The 12,032-nt window shown below is 44.9% G+C and overlaps 1 protein-coding gene across 1 annotated transcript in view; it reads right to left on the bottom strand.

Annotated features, from left to right (window-relative positions):
• The window catches only part of PLPP4 (phospholipid phosphatase 4), a 135,328-nt gene that overhangs the window by 63,470 nt on the left and 59,826 nt on the right, over positions 1-12,032 (bottom strand). Inside the window, exons 4-5 of the mRNA XM_007519673.3 lie at positions 10,874-10,937; positions 8,033-8,157 (exon numbers count right to left, since the gene is read on the bottom strand). Of these exons, the coding sequence (XP_007519735.2) occupies positions 8,033-8,157; positions 10,874-10,937 (189 nt within the window). The remainder of the gene's footprint in view (positions 1-8,032; positions 8,158-10,873; positions 10,938-12,032) is intronic.

A 12,032-nucleotide genomic window follows, 5' to 3' on the forward strand; every position in this document is an offset into this window, starting at 1 on the left:
GCTTTCTCTCTCTGTGTCCCTTCTCTCTTTCCATTCCTACTCTGTTTTGCTCTCTCTTTCCTTTCTGTGATCAATAAAGAAAATTTCACAAAGAATATTTTGCTTCATGGAATTAAACTTGGCTGGCTAGCACAGATGATACCCCTGATACTTTCTCTATCCATCGTCCAAATAATTTAACAGCAAAGTTAAAACCTATTTGTATGCAGTCATCAAAGGCAAACTCCCAGATGCTTGGCCTCAAAAGACCCATTCATTATATGAAGGGTGAATTATTCTACTAAAAAATCCATTATTTGCAAATGCTAGTCCTATTTTTGACCAAATATCTGGACACAACCACCTAATCAGGATGATATAAAATTAACCATTAAAAAAAAAAAAAAGCTCTAAGAGAGCAGAACAAGCTTTCCCAATCTGGAGTTCTCTACCCAGACTGCATGAGCTCCCAGCCTGCTGTCTCACCCTGCAGATTCTAGACTGGACCTAAGATGTCAGCTATTACCTATGTTTTCAGTTTTCTGTCCATTCCTAAAAATACAGACCTATTGCTCAAAATGAACCAAAGAATGAGACCCAAGGCCACATGGAGGGCAAGGTGTGACTTATTTTACTTTAATGGGTTACAGGCCGATTCCCACCAGACCTGCACAAACTTGTCCCACAGCACCCAGCTTTTATCCTGTTCAAACTGGGCACAGCACAAGCTGATGGGTTGCAGAGTCCATCAAGGTGCTGGCAGTGAAGGTGAGGGCAGGTTGGCTACAATCAGAGCCTGCCACTCCTGAGGATACTGGAATGCAGAAGTGGGGGTCCACCAGCAGCCTAGGAATTCTTCATTTGTTTAACAATTCATTTGAATCAGTTTCACAAAATGCTTATTTCTTGTGGCTGGGAAGATGACTCAATGGCAAGATTCAGGATTTGAATCAATTAGGTCCCTGATTTGATACCTTGCTTTAAGGAGTCTTCTGATAACCCCCCTCAAAAATCTGGGTGAGGGGGAGTTAACTATTATGGTGGCCCAGAAAGCAAAAAACTAGATTTCAGGCATGGAATCTGAAGGATTTTCATGCTTTTTGAAAATGTTCTCTGCTTTTCCAGTCAATAGTTGCTTCGACCTAATCAATGCAATGAGTACCACCTGAGTACGCTTAACTTCAGACTGTGTCCAGAGATGTCAGGCATGGAATGTCAACCCTTTAGACTCATTACTCGAGTGAGACCTTTCCTTTCATGGGATTCTGTAATTCTATTCCAGGTGGTTCACTTCCTAAGAAAGTCCCAAGACCTAGATATAGACCAGGTCCCGTGAGATAGAGCATATGTTCACATGTATCCATAAAGTAGGGCAAAATATATACCTGAAAGCAAAAGTACACAATGGTCTGCAGTGAGTCAGTATGAATAAAGTTCATAATGAAATAGTGTCTACTTAGACTTAGATAACCTCCTCACCTACTTCCTATTATACTTCCCTCATTCACTCCAAAGCTAACCTTATCAAAGCAAGGACTGCAAAAGCTGAATAAGGGCAAGAGACTGGCATACTTTAACGATGACTCTTTAGTCACTATCAGGCCACCCCATCAGCTGGGGCCCTAGTCGGGGAGTCCTGAGATTCCCAAACAGACATGATGGACCTAGACCTAGAATAAATACCTCTCTCCATTGTTACCAGTCATCTCTATCAGGAAAAACAAAACAGACCCCTTTGTGGGTTCCATAGGCCCTTTCCCTCAACTGGGATCAACAATGGTAGAGAATGTTCCATCCTCCGAAGGGAGGCTGGACAACACACTCTATGTTCCACCTGAGGAAGATGGGTCCTGATATTGGGGCAGCCTGGAACGTTTCTACTCATGACCACAGAATGTGAGCTCAGATCTACAGGGATGAAGAGGTCACATAGGCTCCTAAGCTGAATATGGGCTCCAGATCAGATCAAATCTATTGGGTTTACAGTCAACAATATTTATACACCTTTCCCATATTTGGGAACTACTCTCTTCTCTGATCCAGCTTTCTGGTCCAGCTATGACATCATCTCCCCAGACAATAACATGGATCCACCTGCATATCAGATTTCAGGCTCAGGGGAAAAAATAAAAACTAGTATAGTCATGGGCCCTTTGTAATATAACTAAAATATGACTACTAGCTATCTACAAAAGGAGAGGCGCCCCCCCCCCCCAAGTCTTCATCTGCACTATTCCAACCTTTAGGTTCATGATTAGTCAACAACTTGTTTGGCTTTATATGTTAACTTTCTTTTCAGATACTACCATGATGTCAACCAGACTTCCCTGGGCAGACAACCCCACCAATGTATCCTGGAGCCCAGCTTCCCCAGAGCCTTGCCCCAATAGGGAAAGAGAGAGAAAGTCTGGGAATATGGATTGACCTGCCAACACCCATATTCAGCAGGGAAGCAATTACAGAAGCCAGACCTTCCACCTTCTGTACCCCACAATGACTTTGGTGCATACTCCCAGAGGGATAAAGAATAGGAAAACTATCAGGGGTGAGGATGGTATATGGAGTTCTGATGGTGGGAATTGTAACCCTCTTATTCTATGGTATCGTCAATGTTTCCTTTTTATAAATAAAAAATAAAAATAAAAATAGTTACTTAAGCATGGGATTCTGATTTGATTCCTGGCATCTCATATGCTAGAGTGATTTTCTGACTTTCTCTCTCTCTCCCTCTCTCTCTTTCTCTCTCATTAATAAATGAATAAATAACTCTCTTCAACATTAACTTTCCCCCTCTCTCTATGTTTACCTCTGTCTATATGTAAAGCAACACTATTTTCTTAGCACATTACACCATATTTTCAGCTTTATGAGCCAACTTTGTTTTGCATCTACTCAAAAGCCATTATAAAGTGAAAAGTCCCAATTTGTAAATGAACGTGCATTCAGTTATATATATATTTTATTATTATTATTATTATTATTATTATTATAATAAAACAAGCAGTTACTGGATTTCGCCCACACAGTTCTCTGGCTGAGCCCTAGACAAGAGTATTCCTGTCTTCATTGCCACAGAAAAGGAGTGTCTTTTTTTTTTTTTAATTAATTTTATTTTTGAGAGAGATGCAGAGAGACACACACACACACACACACACAGAGAAACACCGGAGCACTGATCAGCTCTAGCTTATGGTGGTGCGGGGGATTGAACATGGGACTAAGGAGCCTCAGGCATGAAAGTCTGTTTGCATAACCATTATGCTGTCTCCCCCACCCAGAAAAGGAGTGTCTTAATAACGTGACTTGGCATTCTAAATGAGTTCTCTTGTTTCTCTGGATTTCTCTCCTCTTGCTAGAGACTGGATCAATACCCAATCAGATGCTGAGATTATGTGATGAGAGCCGATTTCCTGGTCAGAATATCTCAACTTTAATCACTCTGGGTAAGCTCCATTGTCCCTCTCCACGTTAAACGCGATACTTTCCCTTAGTCTGAAGGACTTACATGCCCTTTGAAAGTGTGCTGCCTGCTTTTCCAATCAAGGAGAGCTTAGGCTGCCTGGGAGCAGACCCCCTAAGCCAGCTGCCACTGGGACACAGTGTTGGCACATGATTTACAACAGGAGCACATCGGGAGAGGGCTGTTGGAAATGCTTATGGTAGATTAAGAGCTAGAGCTTTTGTTTTCAAAGAAATCAATGCTATTTTTTAAGTTCAAAGAAAGCCAGATGTTTTTGTAGATGGCATGTGAGTTTCAGCTGCTTTCTGATTTTCCAAAGAACAGAAGGGGAAACACAAAGCAGAACTTAACTGGGTTTGCTGTGTTGTCTCAAAGTAAAGGACTCTGGCAGGTGGGGGGTGGTGAAGTGGTGGTGTTTCAGGTCCTGGTGCAAGATGATGAGAGAGGACCTCGGCAGAGGGGTGAAACTGTTTTGCAGAAAACTGAGAAGTTGTACACATGTACCAACAATTATATTTAACTGTTGACCGTCAACCCTTAGTTTTCCACCCCAAAATAATAATAATAAAGTAGAAGCAATCCTAACTTTTCTCAGACTGGAGAATTAGCATGAGAGCAGCCCTTGGCTCAGAACACCTGTATCCACTCACTCAGGTGCAACCTACAAAATTGATTTTATTCAAGAAGGAAGAGACATCTGATGTATATTCCTTTATCATAACCTGTGTTCCTATTTCCCTCCTGTCTGATGAACATTATGGCAATTAGAGGCAGCTGCTGCTGTCCCAACCCCCACATTCCTCAGCAAAACAGCCTAAGATATCCTGTAAGATAGATGTGAAGAAGGAGTCCATCCTGGCTGGCCAGCACCAGGGAGGAATTCAGGCCTGGATGGAAGAGATAAGTTCTGGGCTGCAGAGCTGAGTTGCACTGTGTTGAAGTAAAACATTAATCCTGACCTGCATCCTTGTGAAAAATCAATTCTTGCCCTGCTTGTACGTAGCTGAAATGTAACTATGCTTTAAAATACTATTTAAACCTGTGCTGTTCCTGTGTTTGGGATCTGTCCAGTTCTCTAGCCTCACCGGTTTAAGGTAAACCTCTCCCTTTTTCACCTCACCCGGCTCAGGTGTCCTATTAGGGGATAATTCCTGCCGCGAGCTCACTGGGGCCCCCACCACCACTGCTCCATAGAGCTCCAAAAGGCCCTTTGAGCAAAGAATCATACCAGCCACTAGGCTCCCTATCAGCTACGCCAAGAAATGCATAAAACAGCACTGCTGGCTTTTTCTAAGTGGCCATGGCAGTTCACTAAAAGACAATCGCTAACCTGTCATAAAAAGGAAGCAAGAGAAAGCAGACGAAACATCGAAACATCTTCATCAGTTCCCAGAGGCTGAGTAGGATTCTGTGTCTGCCAAGCGATTTAAAAAAAAAAAAAAAGGAACATTTTAAGCAGCATCTTAAGCAAAAGATAGTAATAGCTTCTGTCAAAAAGCTTGTCAAGCTTGGACCTGACATCAGCCATGCATTTGGCAAGCTGGCCTGGCAGCCCTGTCAGAAAATGCATCCGATGGGGAGTTTGTACAAGCAGAATAAACATTCTTAAGGGGCCTGGCCTTGAAGTGCTATGTTCCAGCAGCTTTCCAGCTTGAGTTATTCACACAAACTCTGTTTCTTTCCCAAGTTCAAATGTCACAGTTGATGGTAAATGGTACTACTATCTTCAGAGAATAATTCAAAAGCCAGAGTGAAGGGCTCCTCTGAGTTTGACTTTTCATTGCTTTTAGTTTGTTATCTTAAAAAAGAACTTTATAGTGCAAGGACCAGCAGAAGGATCCTGGTTTGAGCCCCAGGCTCCCCACCTGCAGGGGAGTTGCTTCACAAACGGTGAAGCAGGTCTGCAGGTGCCTATCTTTCTCTTGCCCTCTCTGTTGTCCCCTCTTCTCTCGATTTCTCTCTGTCCTATCCAACGACGATGACATCAATAACAACAACAATAATAACTACAACAATAGAACAACAAAGGCAACAAAAGGGAATAAATAAATAAATATTTTTTAAAAGAACTTTATTTTTTCAATATGTATTTTGTTTATTTAATGAGACCAGAACCCCCCCACTCAACCCTGACATATGTGGTACTTAAGATCAAGTAAAGACACACAAGCAAAATACAAGTTAATTAGCTATAATATCACATGGCAAAATGTAACAAATAGTTCACATCCAAAGATGACAACAAACAATGGACGAAATTCTGGATCTGACCAACCACACGTTGCTATTATCACAATTTGCTACTGTTATCTATGTCATTGTATGTTATTCTCTTTTTCTTCTTAATAATTTATTTTATTTATTTTTCCCAGAGCACTGGTGGGTTGGGGAATTGAACTGGGCTCTCATAGTCTTAGGCATGAGAGCCTTTTGCATAACCATTATGTTATCTCCCTCACCCACCCCCCTTTACTTTTCCTGCTTTTACAGATCAGCATCACATCTCTGAAGTGACAGAACACACCTTAACACAAGAGAGACTTCAAGTGGCCCCATCAAAGATACAGATGAGAAGCAGGCAGAAGCCACCCCCAGGTAAATACCACTCCAGGTACCTCCACGTGATGCCAGCACGGGGCATCCCAAGGGAGGAGGCAACGACTCAGTCCAGCTGAGATCCCTCCAGCTGGTACTTGCACCTCCTCCAAAACAAAACTGAACACATGACAACAGAGAAGAAAGGGCACAGCTGGAGAGGAAGTGATGCTAGACACGTTCATGTTCTAGTTCAGGCTGCAGGAATGATGGAAGCCTAAGGTTTCATACCTGGTCCTGCCTCCTTAATCTCTGTGGGCATTTTGGAGAAACTTAGACCCAATAGTGTGCTTTCTCTCAAACTCTCCCTTAGCTCTAAAGTCAAATCCTTTCCAATAGCCATTTGATGTTCAAACTACGTCTCTGTGTTAATTCCCAAGGAGTGCTATAGCCAGGAGTGGTTCCTAACAACAACAACAACAACAACAAAAATGCATTCTCTTATCATCCTTCCAGAAGCCAGAAGTCCAAGAACAAGATATTGGTAGACCTGTGATCTGGAAAGTTCTAAGGAAGGCTTCTTTTGCCTTTCCTACTTTATAATCTTTCCAAGCATTCCATAGCTTAAGGAAGAATCATTGCAATCTCTGTCATGATTTCATGTGACCTTCTCTGTTTTCCAAATATTCTGCTGCCTTTCTCTTGTAAGGATGGGGTTAGTCCCAGCCCAAATGCAGGATAATCTCATCTTGAAATGCCCCCCTCCCACCGACACACACACACACATACACACACACATACACACACACATACACACACACATACACACACACATACACACACACATACACACACACATACATACACACACACACACACACACACACACACACACACACACACACACCTGAACTCCCCAGAGGTCACAGGTTCCCTTCCAGGCACCACCATAAGTCAGTGCTGATTCATGATCTGCTCTCTTGCTCTTTATGTCATGAAAATAAGTAAAGAAAAAAATTTTAATACTGTACTAAGGGGTCATGTATGTTTAAAACATACAATACAGTGCACAAGGACCCAAGTTCAAGCCCCTGATCCCCACCTGCAGAAAGAAAGTTTCATGAGTTGCAGAGCAAGGCTACAGGTGTCTCTCTGTCTCCTTCCCTCTCATTATCTCTCCTTTCCCTTTCAATTTCTCTCTGTCTCTGTCTAGTAATAAATAACATGAAATATTAAAAAATACTATACTAAATATTTTACGTAAGTTGAATGGACAGAATGAGATAGTGCAACGAGATATTCCAGCAAGATAGAGGCTCCAAGAATGTTCCCATCTGTCAGCACATCTCTCACTGCTCATACCAACAACCAATAAAGGCATTATCACACCTACTGTCTAAGCAGGCATGGAGGCCTAGCCACAGAGCTGATACTGGCAGAACCAGGATGAAGAAGACATCAAAAATAAGCTTTCCCCAGCCACCACCCCCCACACACACCATGTGGCTACAGATTCATATTATTTCTAGGCTATTCCCAAATCACTATCTATAACCCAACCCTACAATGGTGTGTGTGTGTGTGTGTGTGTGTGTGTGTGTGTGTGTGTGTGTGTGTGTGTGTGTGTACACATGCAGAAGCTCTATGTTGGTACACACACCTGCACAAACTCACAGGCTACCCTCCCTGAAACTCCAGAGAACCCTCAGCTGAAAGACATACAGCCGGTCCAAGGACACACAGCAAATTTCTTTACGCTGTCAAACTCTACCAACTCTTATTGTCAAAGGGTAGAGTCACATGCTACAGTCAGCTCTACTCATAAAAGAAGCACATGCAATGCCCTGCAAACCCCAGAGCCTAATCCACAGGCTTACTACTTCCTGGTACACATCTTGTTCCTAGGCCAAATGCCCTACAGTTGAAAAAGAAAAAAAAAAAAAAAAAGGAATCATGCTCAATATTCAGGTACCGTCTTCCTCTCTCCACCCAAACTCTCTCCAGACATGACCAGGGAACATGGCGACAAGAAGAGACCCTCTGGGCCCCTGGACTTACAGGAGGAGTGGATGCTGGGGAAGCTTTTGCGGCCCTCGGACACCAGGTCGGGGTCCCCCGTGCAGTGCATTTCCGAGTTCATCACTCCATCTGGAAAGCAGCGGTAAAAGAAATCGGGGCGAGGTCTACAAAAGACACCATGGACACGTCCACTATAAGAGGCTGTCATCACAAACAAACCCCAAGTTGACCCCGCACCACTCCCCACTGCACCCCAGACCCTTCCCCTGCTCCCAAACCGGAGCACCCATGGGTCATTCTAGACACATGCTCCAGCGGTAATGCCCGGCTTTGAGGACAGAAAGTTGTGGCCTGCTATTTCCACTCTGCCACTGACTGGGATTTTGACCTTGGGAAGGTCTAGGAAGGTCACAGAACCTTCCTTCCCCAGCCTCAGTTTTCACACCTGTAAAAGGCAGGAGAGGCTCAAAAGGAAAGTAGTCACCCCAAGGTAGCTCCTGGGGTCAGATGAGATGACGGACAGGAGGCACTAGGCAAAGCGCCTGGGACTGCTGGTTCTGAGGCTGCTTCCAGGATCCACACCTCCACGTGCAATGCAGGTGGTCAATGCATTCCTCAAACAGCACGCCATGGGTGCTTCAGCTCACTCAGAGGGTGTGGCGGCTCTGACAGGTGACACACAACAAAAGGCAGCAGGGCTGCCTTCTCTGGGCCAGGCTGGGAGAAGCAGACCCCTTCCTGTAGTGACAGCCAATAGACTGCTGAGTACGTTCTGGGGGCAAGACACTGTGCCAAGCAGGGAACAGACATCATAGCAAAGGATTCCATGAGAACCCCTGAGGCAGGTCTCGATCTCCCTTCATTTTATAGGTATGACAGGGAAGGTGAAGGAGAAAGACCAGGCTCCTGCCCAAGGTCACAGGCCACCAGAAAGGGACAGAGACAAGTTTAGAGGAGCGCTGGTTCTCGATTTGTTTCCTGTCTCCACCCAAAGACCTGTAGCCCTCACCTGAATGCAGCTCCTCACACACAAGGGGACCAACTGCTTCACCTCCGTTCAACACATATTTGTGGAGCTTTGCTAATGCTGGAAGCACAAGGTTGTTTTTTCTGAACGTGTCAGGCCACAGTTCACTCACACGTGGGATCTGGGAGCGAGGCTCAGTAGACTCAGTATTGCTATCAATGATCAGTATTGATGACCAGTATTAGTCTATCTGGTTTATCTGCCTCCTGCTTTCTACCTCTCCTCTCGTCTCCCAGTGATTCCCTTTTTAAAAGTTTATTTTAAGGAGTCAGGCGGTAGTGCAGCGGGTTAAGCGCACTTGGTGCAAAACGCAAGGACCGGTTTAAGGGCCAAGGTTCGAGCCCCCAGCTCCCCATCTGCAGGGGAGTCGCTTCACAGGCGGTGAAGCCGGTCTGCAGGTGTCTATTTATCTTTCTTTCCTTCTTTTTTTTTTTTTTTTTTGCCTTCAGGGTTATTGCTGGGATTCGGTGCCTGCTCCAGGAATCCACTGCTCCTGGAGGCCATTTTCTCCCCTTTTGTTACCCTTGTTGTTTTATCGTTGTTGTGGTTGTTATTATTATTGTTGTTATTGCTGTCACTGGATAGGACAGAGAGAAATGGAGAGAGGAGGGGAGAGAAAGATAGACACCTGCAGATCTGCTTCACCGCCTATGAAGCGACTCCCCTACAGGTGGGGTGCCCGGGGCTTGGACCGGGATCCTTATGCCGGTCCTTGCACATCACACCACGTGTGCTTAACTCACTGTGCTACCACCTGACTCCCTAGGTGTCTATCTTTCCCCCTCTCTGTCTTCCCCTCCTCTCTCCATTTCTCTCTGTCCTATCCAACAACGATGACATCAACAACAACAATAAAAACAACAAGGGCAACAAAAGGGAATAAATAAATAAATAAATAAATAATAAAAAAGGTTTCTGTTATCTTTATTTATTGGGTAGAGACAGCCAGAAATCAAGAGGGTAAGGGGAGACAGAGAGAGAGAAAAAGAGAGAGAGAGACAGAGAGAGACACCTGCAGCACTGCTTCACTGCCTGTAAAGCTTTCCTCCTACAAGTGGGGACCAGGGGCTCGAACCGAGGTCTTGCACACTGTAATATGTGTGCTCAACCAGGTGCGTCAAGACCTGGTCCCTCCTAGTGATTCTCCAGGGGTGGCAGATCCCATTTTGAATCTGGACTTCAGAGAGGACGAGGCCCGGGAATGAGCATGTTGTTAGTGTCTTACTGCTACTCTAAGCACCTACAGTCAGAGCCCTTCAGGCCCAGGTCTTACACTGTCTAATCTGTATGCATTTCCTGCCATGCCCCTGCCTGGACAGTCCACTGTATGGAGCCAGTAATCAGTAAACACTGAGGTTCTGAGAGGGGAGCCGACATGTCCAAGACCTTTAGCTACTAAGGGTCCAAGTCAGGTCTAATATCCAAGTCTGTGGCTGTTTCTCCCTGCAGAGACCAGCTCACCGTCTGAGCAACCAAGCTGGAAGATGGAGCCAGGGGGGGTAGGAGAGAGCTGCTATGGACCACAGCTCAAAGGCCAACCCCTACTTCTTAATAAAGAAGTCATTTTGTTTGCTTATTATTATTTTTAGATGGCAAAACTGACCTGGAGTGGGATGACTCTCTGGGGAAGATCATGGGAAGCAGAGGCTGTTCCCAGAAACAGATCCTTAAATCCAAGAGAGTATCATCAGGTTCACTTGTGTCTTGTAGGTCACTTGCTTTCTGAACTCATGACTTTATAGCAGAGGAGAGATGGAAAGCCCAGAAGGACAGGACTTTCAGGGAAAACCAAAAGAGCTCAAATAGACCCCATCCCATCTAAGGCATCACTTGTTTCTTTTGGGAGAACTTACCTGCCCACGATTAATTTAATAGTGTTTGTGCAGACTCCGTTCAAAGCAAGAGCCAATGAAACTGCTGCAAAACAAGATCCAATAGAAGAAAAATAACCATCTGACTCCCAAATTGAAATCATCATCATCATCAATACATCACAATACTTCTCAGTCCACGGCCATGGAAATATGAACCCCACAGTACACAAGGCGGGACATCTGGGTTGCTCGAGGGGAATAATAATTAGGACAGGACTTTGGGGAGTCTAAAGTCCCTGTGACATGGGATTTCTCTCTCCTTCACTGAAATTTTCAGTAACATGGAGGTATACTCATCAGTCACTTTCTGGCCTGATAGAAACACACTTAGTGCCACAGTATGTAGAATTCCTTTACACTGGTGGCAAGAAACATAACTTTTTTATTGTCTGGCAACCACTTCAGACATGATTTTAATCAGAGCAGCTGCTGGAGCCCTCCAGGGAAGCAGGAAATTCCTGCTAAGCTATTACAGCCTAGGTGACCTATCAACCCCCACAGCTGTCCAGCTGCTATCAAACACAGCACTGTTTTTTTTGGAGGGAGTGAAGTCTCCCTACATGTCCCTGGCTTCCAAACAAGTTTAGCTAGGTAGTGCTCCTGGGCCACTCAACTGGCAGGAGCTTCTAGAATCCATTATTTCAAGCTGTGCAGTGTGGGGACCTTCCCTAAGTATCTGTGGATGGACTCTGCTGGACAGAGCACAGATTATCAAAAGGGCGTTGCAGACGTGAGCCACGGGGCTTTCCCTACGTGCTCTGGGACCCCCCCCCCCCCCCCCCGTGTGTCTCAAGACTGCACAGAAAGCAAGACGGAGCATTGGATGGTCAAAATGTGTTGCATAAGCAACAGAGACCCACCAGTACTCCCAATTCCCTTGGCCTCGTGGAACCATAAAGCCTGTAAGCTACCATTTCCCTCTGGCAAATACAAACTTGAGTCCTTGCCGAGATTTATGCAAGCGCTTGCAGTGGAAGGACATTTTCAGCTAGAAGCTGCAAGTCCTGGTCATCAGGGGAGATGAACATGCCATTTTCCAGGACTGCAGAATGGCCCACCTGGTCAGCAAGAGGGCAGGCCACAGAAATAAGAGATCAGACCCACCTGCTTTGAACAGGCTGTTGGTGATGGGAGGGAC

This window comes from Erinaceus europaeus, chromosome 14 (assembly GCF_950295315.1).
Source record: "Erinaceus europaeus chromosome 14, mEriEur2.1, whole genome shotgun sequence".
NCBI classification, from domain to species: Eukaryota; Metazoa; Chordata; class Mammalia; order Eulipotyphla; family Erinaceidae; genus Erinaceus; species Erinaceus europaeus.